Source organism: Lontra canadensis, unplaced genomic scaffold, assembly GCF_010015895.1.
Source record: "Lontra canadensis isolate GAN:19392208 unplaced genomic scaffold, GSC_riverotter_1.0 scaffold1, whole genome shotgun sequence".
Lineage (NCBI taxonomy): Eukaryota > Metazoa > Chordata > Mammalia > Carnivora > Mustelidae > Lontra > Lontra canadensis.
In genome coordinates, this window is record NW_022630995.1 from 70,244,288 (window position 1) to 70,264,700 (window position 20,413).

Below are 20,413 nucleotides of genomic sequence, written 5' to 3' on the forward strand. Positions count from 1 at the left end.
TGTAGGCAACCTGTATATGGTCTTGTCTTTTAAGTGGAGTGTTTTAAACCATCTACATTTAATGTAATTATTATTATGGTTGGATAAATTGTACTTGTTTTCTTCCTACTTGTTTTCTGTTTGTCCCATATATTCTGTACTTTAGAAAATATTTTTCCTGAATTCTTTTAGATTGAGTTATTTTGTTTTATTTTATTTTTTTAATTTTTAAATTTTTAAATAAACATATAATGTATTTTTATCCCCAGGGGTACAGGTCTGTGAATCGCCAGGTTTACACATTTCACAGCACAAATCATAGCACATATCCTCCCCAATGTCCATATCCCCACCACCCTCTCCTGTACCCCCCTCCCCACAGCAACCCTCAGTCTGTTTTTTGAGATTGAGTCTTTTCTGGTTTGTCTCCCTCCCGATCCCATCTTGTTTCATTTTTTCTTTTCCTACTCCCCAAACCCCCCACATTGCATCTCCACTTCCTCATATCAGGGAGATCATATGATAGTTGTCTTTCTCTGATTGACTTATTTCGCTAAGCATAATATGCTCTAGTTCCATCCACATCGTCACAAATGGCAAGATTTCATTTCTTTTGATGGCTGCATAGTATTCCATTGTGTATCTATACCACATCTTTATCCATTCATCTGTTGATGGACATCTAGGTTCTTTCCATAGTTTGACTATTGTGGACATTGCTGCTATAAACATTTGGGTGCACATGTCCCTTCGGATCACTACATTTGTATCTTTAGGGTAAATACCCAGTAGTGCAATTGCTGGGTCATAGGGTAGCTCTATTTTCAGTTTTTTGAGGAACCTCCATGCTGTTTTCCAGAGTGGTTGCATGAGCTTGCATTCCCACCAACAGTGTAGGAGGGTTCCCCTCTCTCCGCATCCTCACCCACATCTGTCATTTCTTGACTTGTTAATTTTAGCCATTCTGACTGGTGTGAGGTGGTATCTCATTGTGGTTTTGATTTGTATTTCCCTGATGCCAAGTGATGTGGAGCATTTTTTCATGTGCCCTCTGGATGTCTTCTTTGCAGAAATATCTGTTCATGTCCTCTGCCCATTTCTTGATTGGATTATTTGTTCTTTCTGTGTTGAGTTTACTAAGCTCTTTATAGATTTTGGATACTAGCCCTTTACCTGATATGTCGTTTGCAAATATCTTCTCCCATTCTGTCAGTTGTCTTTTGGTTTTGTCGACTGTTTCCTTTGCTGTGCAAAAGCTTTTGATCTTGATGAAATCCCAATAGTTCATTTTTGCCCTTGCTTCTGTTGCCTTTGGCGGTGTTCCTAGGAAGAAGTTGCTGCGGTTGAGGTCAAAGAGGTTGCTGCCTGTGTTCTCCTCAAGGATTTTGATGGATTCCTTTCTCACATTGAGGTCCTTCATCCATTTTAAGTTTATTTTCGTGTGTGGTGTAAGGAAATAGTCCAATTTCATTTTTCTGCATGTGGCTGTCCAATGTTCCCAGGACCATTTGTTGAAGAGACTGTCTTTTTTCCATTGGACATTCCTTTCTGCTTTGTCGAAGATTAGTTGACCATAGAGTTGAGAGTCTATTTCTGGGCTCTCAATTCTGTTCCATTGATCTATGTGTCTGTTTTTGTGCCAGTACCATACTGTCTTGATGATGACAGCTTTGTAATAGAGCTTGAAGTCTGGAATTGTGATGCCACCAATTTTGGCTTTCTTTTTCAATATTCCTTTGGCTATTCAAGGTCTTCTCTGGTTCCATATAAATTTTAGGATTATTTGTTCTATTTCTTTGAAAAAAATGGATGGGATTTTGATAGGGATTGCATTAAATGTGTAGATTGCTTTAGGTAGCATAGACATTTTCACAATATTTATCCTTCCAATCCATGAGCATGGAACATTTTTCCATTTCTTTGTGTCTTCCTCCATTTCTTTCATGAGTACTTTATAGTTTTCTGAGTATAGATTCTTTGCCTCTTTGGTTAGGTTTATTCCTAGGTATCTTATGGTTTTGTGTGCAATGTAAATGGAATTGACTCCTTAATTTCTCTTTCTTCTGTCTTGTTGTTAGCGTAAAAAAATGCAGGTGATTTCTGTGCATTGACTTTATATCCTGACACTTTACTGAATTCCTGTACAAGTTCTAGCAGTTTTGGAGTGGAGCCTTTTGGGTTTTCCACATATAGTATCATATCATCTGCAAAGAGTGATAGTTTGTCTTCTTCTTTGCTGATTTGGATGCCTTCAATTTCTTTTTGTTGTCTGATTGCTGAGGCTAGGACTTCTAGTACTATGTTGAATAGCAGTGGTGATAACAGACATCCCTGCCGTGTTCCTGACCTTAGTGGAAAAGCTTTCAGTTTTTCTCCATTGAGAATGACATTTGCAGTAGGTTTTTCATAGATGGCTTTGATAATATTGAGGTATGTGTCCTCTATCCCTACACTTTGAAGAGTTTTAATCAGGAAGGGATGCTGCACTTTGTCAAATGCTTTTTCAGCATCTACTGAGAGTATCATATGGTTCTTGTTCTCTCTTTTATTAATGTGTTGTATCACATTGATTGATTTGTGGATGTTGAACCAACCTTGCAGCCCTGGAATAAATCCCACTTGGTCGTGGTGAATAATCCTTTTAATGTACTGTTGGATCCTCTTGGCCAGTATTTTGGTGAGAATTTTCGCATCTGTGTTCATCAAGGATATTGGTCTGTAATTCTCTTTTTTGATGGGATTCTTGTCTGGTTTTGGGATCAAGGTGATGCTGGCCTCATAAAATGTGTTTGGAAGTTTTCCTTCCATTTCTATTTTTTGGAACAGTTTCAGGAGAATAGGAATTAATTCTTCTTTAAATGTTTGGTAGAATTCCCCTGGGAAGCTATCTGGCCCTGACTTTTGTTTGTTTGGAGATTTTTGTTGACTGTTTCTATCTCCTTACTGGTTATGGGTCTGTTCAGGTTTTCTATTTCTTCCTGGTTCAGTTCTGGTAGTTTATATGTCTCTAGAAATGTATCCATTTCTTCCAGATTGTTGAATTTGCCATAGAGTTGCTCATAGTATGTTCTTATAATTGTTTGTATTTCTTTGGTGTTGGTTGTGATCGCTCCTCTTTCTTTCATGATTTTATTTATTTGGGTCCTTTCTCTTTTCTTTTTGGTAAGTCTGGCCAGGGGGTTGTCAATCTTATTAATTCTTTCAAAGAACCAGCTCCTAGTTTCGTTGATTTGTTCTATTGTTTTTTTTTTTTTTTTTTTTTTGGTTTCTATTTCATTGATTTCTGCTCTTATCTTTATGATTTCTCTTCTCCTGCTGGGTTTAGGCTTTCTTTGTTGTTCTTTCTCCAACTCCTTTAGGTGTAGGGTTAGGTTGTGTATTTGAGACCTTTCTTGTTTCTTGAGAAAGGCTTGTACCACTATATATTTTCCTCTCAGGACTGCCTTTGTTGTGTCCCACAGATTTTGAACCATTGTGTTTTCATTATCATTTGTTTCCATGAATTTTTTCAATTCTTCTTTAATTTCCTGGTTGACCCATTCATGTTTTTAGAAGGATGCTGTTTAGTCTCCACGTATTTGGGTTCTTTCCAAATTTCCTCTTGTGATTGAGTTCTAGCTTCAGAGCATTGTGGTCTGAAAATACGCAGGGAATGATCCCAATCTTTTGATACCGGTTGAGACCTGATTTAGGACCCAGGATGTGGTCTATTCTGGAGAAAGTTCCATGTGCACTAGAGAAAAATGTGTATTCTGTTGTTTTGGGATGGAATGTTCTGAATATATCTGTGATGTCCATCTGTTCTAGTGTGTCATTTAAGGCCTTTATTTCCTTGTTGACCTTCTGCTTAGATGATCTGTCCATTTCAGTGAGGGGAGTGTTAAAGTTCCCTACTATTATTGTATTATTGTCAATGTATTTATTTGATTTTGTTATTAATTGGTTTATAAAGTTGGCTGCTCCCATGTTAGGGGCATAGATATTTAAAATTGTTAGGTCTTCTTGTTGGACAGACCCTTTGAGTATGACATAGTGTCCTTCCTCATCTCTTATTATAGTCTTTGGCTTAAAATCTAATTGATCTGATATAAGGATTGCCACCCCAGCTTTCTTCTGATGTCCATTAGCATGGTACATTGTTTTCCACCCTCTCACTTTAAGTCTGGAGGTGTCTTCAGGTCTAAAATGAGTTTCTTGTAGGCAGCATACTGATGGGTTTTGTTTTTTTATCCATTCTGATACCCTGTGTCTTTTGATTGGGGCATTTAGCCCATTAACATTCAGGGTAACTATCGAGAGATATGAATTTAGTGCCATTGTATTGCCTGTAAGGTGACTGTTACTGTATATTATCTCTGTTTCTTTCTGATCTACTATTTTTAGGGTCTCTCTTTGCTTAGAGGACCCCTTTCAATATTTCCTGCAGAGCTGGTTTGGTGTTTGCAAATTCTTTCAGTTTTTGTTTGTCCTGGAAGCTTTTTATCTCTCCTTCTATTTTCAATGATAGCCTAGCTGGATATAGTATTCTTGGCTGCATGTTTTTCTCATTTAGTGCTCTGAATATATCATGTCAGTTCTTTCTGGCCTGCCAGGTCTCTGTGGATAAGTCTGTTGCCAATCTAATGTTTTTACACTTGTATGTTACAGACTTCTTTTCCTGGGCTGCTTTCAGGATTTTCTCTTTGTTGCTAAGACTTGTAAATTTTACTATTAGGTGACGGGGTGTGGACCTATTTTTATTGATTTTAGGGGTGTTCTTTGCATCTCCTGGATTTTGATGTTTGTTCCCTTTGCCATACTGGGGAAATTCTATACAATAATTCTCTCCAATATACCTTCTGCTCCCCTCTCTCTTTCTTCTTCTTCTGGAATCCCAATTATTCTAATGTTGTGTCGTCTTATGGTGTCACTTATCTCTCGAATTCTCTCCTCGTGGTCCAGTATTTGTTTGTCTCTCTTTTGCTTAGCTTCTTTATTCTCTGTCATTTGGTCTTCTATGTCACTAATTCTTTCTTCTGCCTCATTTATCCTAGCAGTAAGAGCTTCCATTTTTTATTGCACCTCATTAACAGCTTTTTTTATTTCAACATGGTTAGATTTTAGTTCTTTTATTTCTCCAGAAAGGGCTTTTATCTCTCCGGAGAGGGTTTCTCTAATATCTTCCATACCTTTTTCGAGTCCGGCTAGAACCTTGAGAATCGTCATTCTGAACTCTAGATCTGTCATATTACCAATGTCCATATTGATTAGGTCCCCAGCCTTTGGTACTGCCTATTGTTCTTTTTTTCGTGATGAGTTTTTCTGCCTTCTCATTTTGTCCAGATAAGATTTGCTTTCTCCTCCTCTAGAATTCCACTGTTCTCCTTGGTGAGTGAAGTTGGTCTTGGCTGGGTTTCTTGTTGATCTTCTGGGGGAGGGGCCTGTTGTAGTGATTCTCAAGTGTCTTTGCTGGAGGCGGAATTGCCCCGCCCTTATCAGGGGCCAGGCTAAGTAATCCGCTTGGGTTTGCTTTCAGGAGTTTTTGTTCCCTTGTTTTATTTTAGTCTTTTATTTTTTCTTTCCTATTGACATATTACCTTTTCCTCTGTGGTTTATTGTTTTAGTGTTGCTCTAGGGTTTACAATATGCATCTCTTAACTTATTTCAGTCTACTCTCATTTTACTACTTTATGTCTACTTTAATCTTAAAGGGTCTTATATTTTCCTCCTTCCATCCTTTGTGCTATTATCATACATTTAATTCCTCTATCTATACTATGAAGGTCACACATATTTATTCTTCAGTCAGCATCTTTTAATCTGACAGTTATTAGGAGAAAGTTCTATTATTTAGTTATCTTTTCTGACACTCTTCTTTTGTGTAGTTAAAGATTTTAATCTGTTATTATTTTCCTTTTTTTGTTTAAAGATTTTATTTACTTATTTTACACACAGAGAAAGAGAGAGAGAGAGAAGGGAGAGCATAATCAAAGGGAGTGGCAGGCAGAAGGAAAGGGACATGCAGCTTCCCTGCTGAGCAGGGAGCCCGATATGGGTCTCGTTGTGGGGCTCGATGTGGGGCTCAATGTGGGGCTCGATCCCAAGGACCCTGGGATCATGACCCACACTGAAGGCAGACGCTTAACAACTGAGCCACCCAGGTGCCCCTATTTTCCTTCTTCTGATAAACTTCTCTTAACATATTGTGGTACATGTCTGCTGTCACAGAATCCTCTTAAATTGTAATTATCTGAAAATTTATTTTTTAAAAGATTTTATTTATTTACTTGACAGAGAGAGAGAGAGATCACAAGTAAGCAGAGCAGCAGGCAAGAGAGAGAGGGGGAAGCAGGCTCCCTGCTGAGCAGAGAGCTCGATGCGGGGCTCCATCCCAGGACCCTGAGATCATGACCTGAGCTGAAGGCAGATTCTTAACCCATTGAACCACCCAGGCGCCCTGAAAATTTATTTTACCTTAATTTTTGAAGGATGTTTTCCCTATGAATTATAGGTTTATGATTATTTTAAAACAATCATTTCTTGAGTTGTCTTGAGTCTTGTATTGTTTCTGTTCTCATCCTTTTACTTCTTTATCTAATATGTAATTTTGTACTGTTTGTTTTTAAGATTCTTTGTTACTATTTTCAGCAGTTTGGTTTTGCTGTACCTTGGGGGTGTGTGTGTGTTTGCCTTGCTTTTGACTTTTGGGGATGTGGCTGTATAGTTTGTATCGAATTTGGGTAATATTTGGCCATTATTTCTTTGAATATATGTGCCTTCCCATCTCTTTTCTTGGGACACCATGTAAATGTATGTTAGACTGCTTTATATTGTTTCACAGGTCGCTGAGGATCAATTCATTTCTTAAACCAATTTTTTTCTCTCTGCTTCATTTTGGAAAATGTCTACTCCTATTTCTTCAAGTTCTTGTTTGTTTGTAAAAGTTGGGCTTACTACCTACTCAGAAATAGAGTAGGTATTACTGGACAACCAAAAGTATTTACTTGTTAACTCTCTTATAGATAAAGAGAGATTCTGATTAGTAATAAAAATGTCTTTGCTTTCAAGCAAATAGTATGATAGGGAAGCAGCTTTGACAAGGTAGGAAGAACAGTATGGTTTTTAAAAAATTGTCATTTATTAATATATAACTTTCATGAATTCATACTTACAAAGGGAGGACAACATCTCTCCTTGTGGATTTTCTTATGTTGTTTCATGTTTGTCTATCCATGAAAAGTAAGGCTGAGAAGTAAGTTTGCCTTTAAATGAGAGAAACTGCTTATAATAAACCTCTTCTGATTGGTGATACATATTAGAATTTGTTTTATAAACTGCTAAAAGAAATACTTCCTTAAATTTTAAATTCTAGTTACTCTGAGCTCAGACAGACTGGGTAACATTGATGTCAGGCAAGTACAAGTCTTTACATATAGATAGTTGATTATTTGAGTTTATTTTGTTACTTTGGTTTGTTTAAAAAATCATAATGTAACCTCTTGTTTAAAATTTCAATTTTTCTATAAAGATGAAAATTAAAATTAGTAGTTCTATTCAGTACTTACTATAATTATATACTCTAGAATTTGTTTTCTAAGTGTTATTTTCAAATGAAAATACAAAATTACTAGAATTAAATATGGAGACAAAAAATAATATTGAAGTAGGGAAGACATTTTCAAACATGACATAAAATTGAGAATCATAAAAGAAATATCAGTAAATTTCAACTACATGAAAATAAAATTATTTGAATATATACAATTGTGTGTGTATGCATGGAGCACACCGGGGAATATATACAAGAAAGTGACAAGTTAGCAGAAGATTTTGGTAGATGAGAGATGGAGGTGGTAGTAGGTCCAAAGACAGAGGGTAGGAAATGACTTTTGGTGTCTTACGAATTTTGTAACATACTCATTTTTAAACTTTTTGAATAATTAATGCTTGGCACAAAATACTGTCTTTATAGGGATGAAAGTGAACCTGCCCAAATAGAAGATTTAAGTGTTGTTAAACCTGATGGCTGGCTTGATGATGAACCAAAATTTATTCCAGATCCTAATGCTGAAAAACCGGATGACTGGTAAACATTCTTCATCTTCACATGTTAATTTCATACATTACTTACTTGCTTTTTGTTACTAGTTCATATGACTGACAGAGACTTGAGGTCGCTGTACTTGAGGTCACTGTAAATGTGTAGATACACATTTTCATCTGTGGAACTTTTATGCTGAAATTTTTTCTGATTTCCTAAGGAATGAAGACATGGATGGAGAATGGGAGGCACCTCGTATTTCTAATCCAGCATGTCGAATTGGGTGTGGTGAGTGGACACCTCCGCTGATAGATAACCCCAAATACAAAGGAGTGTGGAGACCACCGATGATAGATAATCCTAACTACCAGGTAAAAACCACTTGTTCCAATTCCACAGTACGGTTTAAAATGCTGTGATACTTCCATTATATATCTAGTTACTGATAACGCTATATTAACTTTTAGAAATTTGATTTGTGATAGTATGTATTAACTATCTTAAGAAGTCAAGGAAAATAGACTCCAACTAATTTATATTTAAAAAGTAAAGTATTCTTGGGGCACCTGGCTGGCTTGGTCCATAAAGTATGTGACTTTTGATGTCTGCATTCTAAGTGCAAGCCCCCCATTGAGCATAGAGTTTACTTAAAAAAAAATAGTAAAATATTCTTTATGTAATTTTCTGGGGGGATAATATTAAGCACTAAAGATCAATCACTACACACTGTATTTTTCCCTGGTAGTTGATGATTACTCTGAAATCAAGTTCTATTTTAGAATTAAACATAAGAAATGAGCTCTGTGCAGGAGACCTCACACTGTACATTTTAGTAATTGATGCCTGTGTTTAATTAATATGCTTCTTATTTTCTGGTGTTATTAAACTTTGGATTTTTTAAAATATGAATTAGGTATCTTTTGAGTATACCTAGATTTTGGGGTAGAAATCTCTATGTTATCCTTTTAACCCTCTAGCTTTATCTAATTATTCTTTAACATTTTCTAATATTTATTATAGGGATGCAGTTACATATTCCATTTGTTTACTATAGCTTTTTCTTCTTAGCATTTATCATAGACTCAGTACTTTGGTAACTTCTTTGTTGAATGTCTGCCTCCCTCATTACTTTAAATTTAATTGAGGAATCATGTCTCTGTTGATCATCACTCGGTCCCTAGCATCTGGCGTAGTGCCTGGTACAGAATAGACATATATGATGGAGGAGTGAGTGAGTAATCATATTGTCGAATTTTTTTATTTGGTTGAGTTTAATCAGTCAATCAGGAACTTTTACGTTGAATTTTTTTCTGAGGTTCAACCATGACTGATAATTGATGCCCCTCATGGGTATATATTAAAAGGAGTGGCTTCCCATCTGCCTGTAGTTCAGGTCATGATCTCAGGGTCCTGAGATTGAGCCCTGCATCAGGCTCCCTGTTCAGTGAAGGGTCTGCTTCTCCTTCTCCCTTTGCCCCTCCCTGGTACTTGTGTGTGTTCTCTCTCTCTCTCTCAAATAAATAAATAAAATCTATAAAAAAGTACCTTATAAAAATTTTTTTAAAAACAAAACAAGTGGCTTCATATTTACCATACAGTGATCTCTCTGATTTGTGTAATTTTGATGACTTCCTGCTTGGAATAACTTTACTGAGTATAAAAAAACTTGTCTAAAATAGTATCGCTTACTTGTGAAATTTAATTACTCAAGTTTCTGTGTGTGTTGGATTTTCCCTTTGCCTGTTTTTGCAGTTTATTCATAGAGAACATTGTGTATAGAATGAGAAGAACCAAGTTCTTATTTCCAACGACTTGCTAATGAGTTAGTATCTGTTAACGTTTTCTTTTTTCTCCAATTAGTACTGCTGATTTCATTCAACAGCAATGACTTTCTACTTTATTTATTTGTTTGTTTATTGAGAGAGTGAGAGCGAGACAGAAGGGCCAGAGGGAAAGGGAGAGAGATTGCCAAGGAGGCTCCATGCCCAGCATGGAGCCCAACATGGGGCTCATCTCACGACTCTGAGATCATGATCTGAGCCAAAATCAAGAGTTGGACACTTAACTGAGCCACCCAGGAGCCCCATTGACAACAGTGACTTCTTCAATAGCATTTATAATGAGATTATTTTATTTGAAAATGTCTTTAAATTATTTTTTCTTTATTATTTTTTTCCAGGGAATCTGGAGTCCTCGAAAAATTCCTAATCCAGATTATTTTGAAGATGATCATCCATTTCTTCTGACTTCTTTCCGCGCTCTTGGTTTAGAGCTTTGGTCTATGACCTCTGATATCTACTTTGATAATTTTATTATCTGTTCGGAAAAGGAAATAGCAGATCGCTGGGCTGCAGATGGTTGGGGAGTGAAGATAATGGTAGCAAATGCTAACGAGGTACAGTATTTACCATAGAGTAGTCATAGGATTTCGTCCTGGTTATAGGTTATACAAATGGCCCTTAAAAGGTAAAGTATATGCAATAATTACTAAATGTACTTAAATAAATTTGCTGATAAAATATTTAGCCTTTCTATATTATGACACGACTTCATCATGAACTGTATCATGGACTATATATATTCGTATGTCTTCATTAAATTATGATAGCATAATGGGATTTAATTACCTATTTATAATTTATATTTATATTTATATTTATAAATTGCTATTTATAAGGAGACTACTTAATATCCTGATCACCTTGTCAATTCACGGCCTAGTGGTTACAGTGATATAAATATTATTCTTTATTTAAAAAATTTTTCATTTAGAGGAGTACAGAGGATTTTAAAATTTATTATTATTAAATTGTGTTCCAGTATTTTTTTACTCAAATCTTAACACTGTTTAGAAATATTAAGCTAAATATTTTGACACAATGCATCTTGGAGAGTGTATTTTTAAAATCAATTTCTGTAAAGAAAAATACCTTATATTTGATTTCTTTGGACATTAGCAAAAGCCATCAAAAGAGTAGGTAAAGGGGTTTTCATTTTGAGACTTTTTAAATTTAGACACTTAATGATTTTAGATTCTATTTTAATGAGAGAAACAGTTTCCTCACTGAAGGTTGTGTGTGAAATTTCTTAATAAAAAAATGAAAACCATAATTTCCAGGTTGATCTTATTAATAAGTTCTTTAAAAGTACAGAACCAGAATGAATTATTGAGCATTGTATACTTATAAATGAAGGAGATAATATATCCATAAAGAGTAGTTCTATCCTTAAGCTTACCAAAAAAATAAAGTTTTCATAATTCTTGCTGATAGATGTATTTTCTATTACTACTTGATAGATGCTAGTGGAGTTTAAACTGTAGTGTATAAGATGAGAAAATAGAATATTTTAGCCTACAAGTTCATCACTCCTTAATATACAACACCTGTGTAAAATAAGTTGGTGATTTGTAGGTGGTATTTCCCAGTTAATGTTTATAAAATCTGAATTTCATTTTCATGCTCATTTCCTCTATATAGCCTGGTATATTTAAACAGTTAATGGCAGCTGCTGAAGAGCGCCCATGGCTTTGGTTCGTTTATTTTGTGACAGCAGGGCTTCCAATAGCATTAATTGCTTCATTTTGTTGGCCAAGAAAAGTCAAGGTAAAGAAATTGAATTTCCTTCAACTTAAAATAAATCTCTCAGTGTTTAGGTGTTCTATTGAGCAATGATTCTTTTTTTTTTAACTTAAAGTCAGTTAATGAACATATAATATATTATTAGTTTCCGAGGTAGAGGTCAGTGACTCCTCAGTCTTATAGAACACCCAGTGCGCTTTACATCGTGTGCCCTTCTTTAATGTCCATCAGCAGTTACCCCATCCCTCCGCCTCCCACCCCTCCAGCAACCCTCAGTTTGTTTCTGATGATTAAGAATCTCTTACAGTTTGTCTCCCTCTCTGGTTTTGTCTTGTTTCATTTTTTTCCTCTCTTCCCCTATGATCCTCTGCCTTGTTTTTTTAATTCTACATATGATAATTGTCTTTCTCTGATTGACTTATTTTGCTTAGCATAATATCCTCCAGTTCCATCCATTTCACTGAAAATGGCAAGATTTCATTTTTTTTAATGTCTGAATAGTATTCCATTTTGTGTGTGTGTGTGTGTATGTGTATGTATATATGTGTGTATGTATGTATATATGTATGTGTGTGTGTGTGTATGTATGTATGTATGTGTATATATATATACACCACATCTTCTTTATCCATTTACCTGTTGGTGGATATATGGGCTCTTTCCATAGTTTGGCTGTTTTGGACACTGGGGCTGTAAATGATGGGGCACAGGTGCCCCTTCAGATCACTGTATTTGTATCTATAGGGTAAATGCCCAATAGTGCAACTGCTGGCTCACAGGGTAGCTCTATTTTCAACTTTTTGAGGAACCTCCATACTGTTTTCCAAAGTGGCTGCACCAGCTTGCATTCCCACCAACAGTGTAAAAGGTTCCCCTTTCTCCCCATCCTCACCAACATCTGTCACTTCCTGGCTTGTTAATTTTAGCTATTCTGACTGGTGTGAGGTGGTATCTCATTGTGGTTTGGATTTGTATTTCCCAGATACTGAGTGATGTTGGGCGTTTTTTCTTGTCTATTGGCCATTTGGATGTCTTCTTTGGTGAAATGTCTATTCATGTCTTCTGCCCATTTCTTGATTGGCTGATTTGTTCTTTGGGTGTTGAGTTTGACAAATTCTTTATAGATTTTGGATACTAGCCCTTTATATGATAGGTCATTTGCAAATATCTCTTCCCATTCTGTCAGTTGTCTTTTGGTTTTGTCAACTGTTTCCTTTGCTGTGCCAAAAATTTTATCTTGATGAAGTCCCCCAATAGTTCATTTTTGCCTTTGTTTCCCTTGCCTCTGGAGACGTGTCTAGCAAGAAGTTGCTGTGGCTGAGGTCACAGAACTTGTGTTCTCCTCTAGGATTTTAATGGATTCCTGTCTCACATTTAGGTCTCATCCATTTTGAGTCTATTTTTGTGTGTGGTGTAAGGAAATGGCCCAATTTCATTCTTCTGCATGTGGCTGTCCCAAGTTTCCCAATACCATTTGTTGAAGAGACTGTCTTGTATTCCATTGGATATTCTTTCTTGTTTTGTCCAATATTCTTTGACCGTAGAGTTGAGGGTCCATTTCTGGGTTCTCTATTCCGTTCTACTGATCGATGTGTCTGTATTTGTGCCAGTACCATACTATCTTGATTACAGCTTTGTAATAGAACTTGAAGTCCGGAATTGTAATGCTTCCAACTCTGGTTTTCTTTTTTAACATTCCTTTGGCTATTCTGGGTCTTTTGTGGTTCCATACAAATTTTAGGATTCTTTGTCCCAGCTCTGTGAAAAAGTTGATGGTATTTTGACAGGAATTGCATTGAATGTATAGATTGCTCTAGTTGGCATAGACATTTTCACAGTATTTGTTCTTCCAGCCCAAGAGCGTGGAATGTTTTTCCATTTCTTTGTGTCTTCCTCAGTTTCTTTCATGGGTGTTCTAGTTTTCCGAGTACAGATCTGTTGTATCTTTGGTTAGGTTTATTCCTCAGTATCTTATGGTTTTGATTGGAGTTGTAAATGGGATCTACTCCTTAATTTCTCTTTCTTCTGTCTCATTGTTAGTGTGTAGAAATGTAACTGATATCTATGCATTGATTTTATATCCTGCCACTTTGCTGAATTCCTATATGAGTTCTAGCAATTTGGGGGTAGAGTCTTTTGGATTTTCCACATAGAGTATCACGTCATCTGTGAAGGGTGAGAGTTTGAGTTCTTTGTTGATTCAGATGCCTTTTATTTCTTTTTGTTGTTTGACTGCTGGAGGCTAGGACTTCTAGTACTGTGTTGAATAGCAGTGGTGATAGCGGACATCCCTTCCATGTTCTAACCTTAGGGGAAAAGCTCTCGGTTTTTCCCCCACTGAGAATGATATTCACTGTGGGCTTTTCATATATGGCTTTTATGATATTGAGGTGTGTTCCCTCTATCGCTACACTGTAAAGAGTTTTAATCAAGAAAGGATGCTGCACTTTGTCAAATGCTTTTTATGCATCTATTGAGAGGTTCATAGCGTTCTTGTCCTTTCTTCCATTAATGCAATGTATCACATTTATTGATTTGTGGATGTTAAACCACTCTTGGCGGCCCATGAATAAATCCCACTTGGTCGTGGTGAATAATCCTTTTAATGTACTGTTGGATCCTATTGGTTAGTATTTTGGTGAGAATTTTTGCATCCACGTTCATCAGGGATATTTGTCTGTAGCTCTTCTTTTTGGTGGGGTCTTTGTCTGTTTTGGGGATCGAGGTAATGCTGGCCTTAGAAAATGAGTTTGGAAGTGTTCCTTCTATTTTTATTTTTGAAATGGCTTCGAAGGAGTAGGTATTAATTCCTTAAATGTTTGGTAGAATTCCCCATGAAAGCCATCTGGCTCTGAGCTCTTGTTTGGTGGGAGATTTTTGATTACTGCTTTAATTTCTTGCTGGTTATTGGCCTGTTCAAGTTTTCTGTTTCTTCCTATTTCCTTTTTGATACTTTATATATCTCTGGGAATGTATCAATTTCTTCCAGATTGCTTATTTTTTGGCATATAATTGCTCATAATATGTTCTTAAAATTGTTTGTATTTCTTTGGTGTTGTTTGTGATCTCTCCTCTTTCATTCATAATTTTATTTATTGGGGGCCTTTCTCTTTTTGGCAAGTCTGGCCAGGGGCATATTAATTTTTTGTTTAATTTTAAAAATCTTACTTATTTCTTTAATTTATTTGAGACAGAGAGAATGAGTGAGAGAGAGAGCATGAGTGGGGTGGAGGGACAGGGAGAAGCAGACTCCCTGCTGAGCAGGAAGCCCAACCTGAGGCTCAATCTCATGACCCTGGGATCATGACCAGAGTTGAAGGCAGATGCTTAATAGACTGAATCACCCAAGTGCCCCAATCTTACTAATTCTTTCAAAGAACCAGCTCCTAGATTCATTGATCCTTTCTACAGTTCTTTTGGTTTCTAATCCATTGATTTCTACTCTGATCTTTATTAATTTTCTTCTCATTCTGGGTTTTGGCTTTATTTGCTATTCTTCCTCCAGCTCCTTTAGGTGTAAGGTAAGGTTGTGTATTTGAGACCTTTCTTGTTTTTTGAGAAAGGCTTGTAGTGCTTTATACTTCCCTCTTACGGCCACCTTTGCTGCATCCCAAAGGTTTTAAACATTTGTGTTTTCATTTTCATTTGTTTCCATGAATTTTTTAAAACCCTTTTTTAATTTCCTGGTTGGCCCATTTATTCTTTAGTAGGATGTTCTTTAGCCTCCATGTATTTGAGTTATTTCCAAATTTCCTCTTGTGATTGAGTTCTCAAAGCATTGTGGTCTCATAATATGCAGGGAATAATCTCAGTCTTTTGGTACTGGTTGAGACCTGATTTGTGACCCAGTATGTGATCTAGTCTGGAGAATGTTCCATGTGCTGTCAAGAAGAATGTGTATTGCTTTAGGATGGAATTCTCTGAATATATCTGTGAAGTCCATCTGGTACAGTGTGTAATTCAAAGTCCTTGTTTCCTTGTTGATTTTCTGCTTAGATGATCTGTCCACTGCAGTGAGGGGGGATGTTAAATTCCGCTACGATTATTGTATTATTATTGATGTGTTTCTTTGATTTTGTTATTAATTGGCTTATATAATTGGCTACTCCCATGTTAAGTGCATAAACATATACAATTGTTAGATCTTCTTGTTGGCTATACCCTTTAATTATGATATAGTGTCCTTCTTTATCTCTTATTACAGTCTTCAGTTCAAAATCTAATTTGTCGGGATGCCTGGGTGGCTCAGTTGGTTAAGTGTTTGCCTTCCGCTCAGGTCATGATCTCAGGGTCCTGGGAATGAGCCCCACAGTGGGCTCCCTGCTTAGTGGGGAGCCTACTTCTCCCTCTCCCTCTTCTGCTGCTCCTGCTTGGGCTTTCTCTCTCTCTCTCTCTCTCTCTCTCTCTGTCAAATAAATAAAATCTTTTTAAAAAATAAAATCTAATTTGTCTGTTATAAGGATTGCCACCCCAGCTTCTTTTGATGTCCATTGGCATGAAAATTGGTTTTCCACCCCCTCACTTTCAATCTGGAGGGGTCTTTGAGTCTAAAATAGTCTCTTGCAGATAGCATATGGATGGATCTTGCTTTTTTAATCCAATATGATACCCTCTGTCTTTTGATGGAGGCATTGAGCCCATTTACATTCAGAATAACTATTGAAAGATATGAATTTAGTGCCATTGCATTACCTGTGAAGTCACTGTTTCTGTATATTGTCTCTGTTTCTTTCTGGTTTATGTTACTTTTGGGCTCGCTCTCCACTCAAAAGGTCCCTTTAAATATTTCTTGTAGGGCTGGTTTGGTGATCACAAATTCTTTTACTTTTTGTTTGTCCTGGAAGCTTTTTATCTCTTCTTCTATTTTGAAAGACATCCTAGCTGGATAAAGTATTCTTAGCTGCATATTTTTCTCATTTAGCACCCTGAATATATCATGTCAGTCTTATCTGGCCTGCCAGGTCTCTGTGGACAGGTTTGAGTGAGTGATTCTTAAAAGTGATAAGCTAAATTTCCTATGAGTTCTTACTGCTGATTCAATGTGTTTATATCAGTTATTGCCAAAAAATTTTTTTTAAAAAATAGAACTTTGTTTTTACTAAAAATAGTTTTTATTAAACTACCACAGAAAAAATACGAAGATTCAGAGTATAAAAAAACTGACATATGTAAACCACAAACAAAAGGAGCACTAGAGCAAGAAGTGAAGGAAAAGAAAGCTGCCTTGGAGAAACCAGTAGACTTGGAAGAAGAAGAAAAGCAAAGTGATGGTGAAACTCTTGAAACTCCTGAGAAAGGTAGGATTATGATAGGTAGGTAGGTAGGTAGGTAGCCAAAGGTAGGATAGTGATAGTGAGTTACAATGGGGACCCTGAGCCAAATTCGTAAAAAGGGAAGATTATCTGGTAAACACTAGCTATTACACTTATTGTCAAATATCTACCATCTGAATCACTGTGAGCCTGCGACTGTGGCAGAGAGGAGTAATGGCCCCTGCCTGGGTGCTGTACCCTGAGCAGCCATCCTGCTTACAGTTCTTGTTTTCTATGAAGAGAGAGATTTAAGAGCAAGTATGCATCCCACATGTTGTAGCTGTTTTGAAGGGGCTTTTCTTGCCTCCAAGAATGTAGCTGAGATGGGAGGCACAGAGAGAACAGCCTCTATAGGAGAGAAATAGGTTTAAGGCAGTAAATGGTGGCCACAAAATTAACACCAAGTCTTTTAGTGGCTGTTGTTCCTCAGATAGTTTAACATGTCGAATGAATAATTTAATGGCCCAAAAGGACTGCTGAATCATATGCCCCCTTCACACCCTATGCTATACTCCTAAAAATGCTCAAACTGAAGAACTAAGACTTTTTGGTGGGTCTCCATTGAGATCTGTTTACACTCATCTAGGTAGCAATAAAACTGTCGCTATTTGCCAGGTGTCTCAAGACAGGCTCCAGACCGAGCCCCTTACAATTTATGTCTTGAGCACTGTTTTTAACTTAATAGTTGATGAAACAGTTGACTTAAAAATCATACCCTCCAAAAAATACACACGTACATTTACATACGTATACGTATACGTATGTGTTCATATATATACATATATATATTTGCCTTTTATATTACATGTAAACTGAGTGCTTAAGAACTTCTTAAACCTGTCTCTTCCCTCAAATATGATTTATTTATAAAATGTTGTAAAATAATATTTGCAATTAATTTTTTAGAATTTTCTCATGATAGAAATTGCCTTTAAATATCAGAATTTAAATAAATCCCCTTGTATTTAATACTTCTCAGTAGCAAAATTCTAACTCAAGTCTTTGCCTATAATAAAAATCTGTATTCTAGAAGAGGAAGGTGAACCTGGAGAAAAGAGTGAAGAAGAAATTGAAATCATAGAAGGACAAGAAGAGGGTAATAAATCAAATAAGTCTGGATCAGAGGATGAGGTAAACAAGTCTTTAACAGAAAATAAACTAGATTTTATGTACGATTGTTACCCATAAAAATTATCTTAATGAAACTGTCTGGTTTACAGGGAATCTTTTCAAGGTCCTACTGTACAAAATTTGGCCATATTTCTCTAAGCTTTCATAAGAGCCTCCATATTGTTTTTAAAATGTATTCATAAAGAATGTACGAAAATGCTATAATTTATATCCTCTTAATGCCTGATAAGAAAAAGTATATAGTAAGCCTGGGGTTTACAAAATAGAGCTGCATCTGTAAAAAATTATGTCTTTATCGTTAGTCTGTTGAAAATCGTAATAAACAGACCATTTGAATATTTAAAAGGTAATTTTCTTTATTACAAGACAATTTTCTTTAGACCCATTATAAAAACATTCTCATGGTCTGAATAATTTATTGTCACATTTTGTAATATTTCATTCATTGGGTAGTTGAGTAGTATCTGTCTGATAGGGTGTTTTTTCTTAAATCTTTAATAAACTGGTTTTCCCATTTACTTGATATGTCTACCCCTTTCTGCATCCTGATATATAACAGAACTTTCTATAGTGCCTCTTTTTAGTCAGTTATTCTGGAATCAGAAACCATCCAGAATATGATTCAGAACCAGAGCTTTCTCTTTTTACCCAACATGTACCAAAGGCCTGTTTTCTCTACCTGCTGGCCCTTAGGAGCTGCATGACCTCAAGGCAGTCCCGGTCCTTAGCGCCCTCAGTACTCAGTGCTGGGCAGGGGAATATCACTGTTTTGCCTGGCCTCTGCATATGATGATGTAAACTTGCTGTTTTATCTCTTTGAAGAAATCTCTCACATAAATGTGTTTTATTGTTATTGTTTGTTTTCTAAAGCCTTTTCGATACATATACTTAGTTACTGGTCTTAATTGCCTGTGAGTTCTTAAAGGGGTTTTGGGGGCACATTAGTATGAATATACATATTACAGAAAGCCAGGTGAAAGATAATTTCTTCCAGGACAGTTTTAAACAGTCATCATTTACCTGTCACTCTCTTAATAACGGTACTTGTAATCATTCAGTCAGATTTATGTCTAGTTATATTTTGCTTCATAAAACATTTTGTGTACCTTGAAAAATATTTTAATTCTTTGTCTTTTAGTCTTCTTCTATATCAGGGGGCTAAAATAAGCCAACTTGTGTATAGTGTGACCTTGAAAATAATTATAACTTTTGTATAATACCATTTAATACCTTCATTATTTTATTTTGTGACATAAGTTTAATTTACATATGAGTGCTTATTGGATAAGGAAAAAAAAAAAAAAACCCAGACTATAAATTTGATGTTTCCCTTCCCTTTCTCCTAATTTTCTTAAACTACTGTGTCAGAAGTTCTGAAAATGTCTCTGTAAATCTAGCTCAGCAATTCATTACTTGTAAAACTACTGCGATGAAGTTAGTGCATAATATCCCACAATGAAAAGACCATATAGCCTCTAATTAGCTATGACATTGAGATTAAATTCCAAATGAGAAAATAATTGAGTCGTTAGCAGTATTCCTTGTCAGAGGTGTGTCTGAATCAGCCGAGTTATTCTAAAAATGTAATCATAACGAAGGGTGAACAAATTAAAACACATTAACTTACGTACACATTTTTGACCAGCTTCATGAATTAAAGAACACATATAAAGTAGCACTTTTTAGAACATGTATTTTAGAGACTAAGAAATATGTTATTGACTATTTACCCATTGTGTGAAAATAAGCATTTGCATCATTCTTTCTTCTAGATGAAAGAAGCGGATGAGAGCACGGGATCTGGAGACGGGCCAGTGAAGTCAGTACGCAAGAGAAGAGTACGAAAGGAATAAACTATATCCAAGTATTTTTAATTCCTGAGCGAGATATTTGGCATTCTAACATCAGTGGGCCAGAGCCGAACTTGAGTCATTCTGCACATGTTTCTAATATCTAGCAATGTTATTCTTCCGGACATTTATTTTAGTCTTTCTTTTCAGGAAAAAAAAAACAAAAAAACAAACAAAAAAAAACTTTGAAGTTACCTGGTCTTTGAATTTAGAATAAAAAAGAGTGGCACGTTACTTATCGGATTTAAGAGATTAATATCATTAGAAGTTACCGAGTTTTAAAAGTTGGAGAAAGTTTTGGTTTGTACAGAGCAAAATTGGAAAATCAGTCACTGGAATTTCCTCTTAAACAGCTATAGGACAATATAACAGGTAGTTCTCTAATAAGAATGAGTCCGTGTTCTGTTGTACAGAGCTAAACACAATAAAGTTTCTGTATGGTTGTTTGATTCTATCCACAATTGAAAGTGTTGTACGCGGCCCCCATTTGCCTAGTTGTGTCAAATTAGAGTCAGGGTCTGTTGTTCACTTAAATTATAG

General features: G+C 36.0%; 1 protein-coding gene across 2 annotated transcripts in view; it reads left to right on the top strand.

Annotated features, from left to right (window-relative positions):
• CLGN (calmegin) overlaps window positions 1–20,029 on the top strand; it is a 59,770-nt gene extending 39,741 nt beyond the window's left edge. For both annotated transcript variants that reach the window (XM_032857268.1, XM_032857258.1), the window contains exons 9-15: window positions 7,931–8,044; window positions 8,220–8,370; window positions 10,179–10,394; window positions 11,479–11,604; window positions 16,709–16,877; window positions 17,923–18,023; window positions 19,796–20,029. In XM_032857268.1, coding sequence (XP_032713159.1) covers window positions 7,931–8,044; window positions 8,220–8,370; window positions 10,179–10,394; window positions 11,479–11,604; window positions 16,709–16,877; window positions 17,923–18,023; window positions 19,796–19,876 — 958 coding nt within the window. In that variant the 3' untranslated portion in view covers window positions 19,877–20,029. The remainder of the gene's footprint in view (window positions 1–7,930; window positions 8,045–8,219; window positions 8,371–10,178; window positions 10,395–11,478; window positions 11,605–16,708; window positions 16,878–17,922; window positions 18,024–19,795) is intronic.
• Window positions 20,030–20,413: the final 384 nt, after the last annotated feature.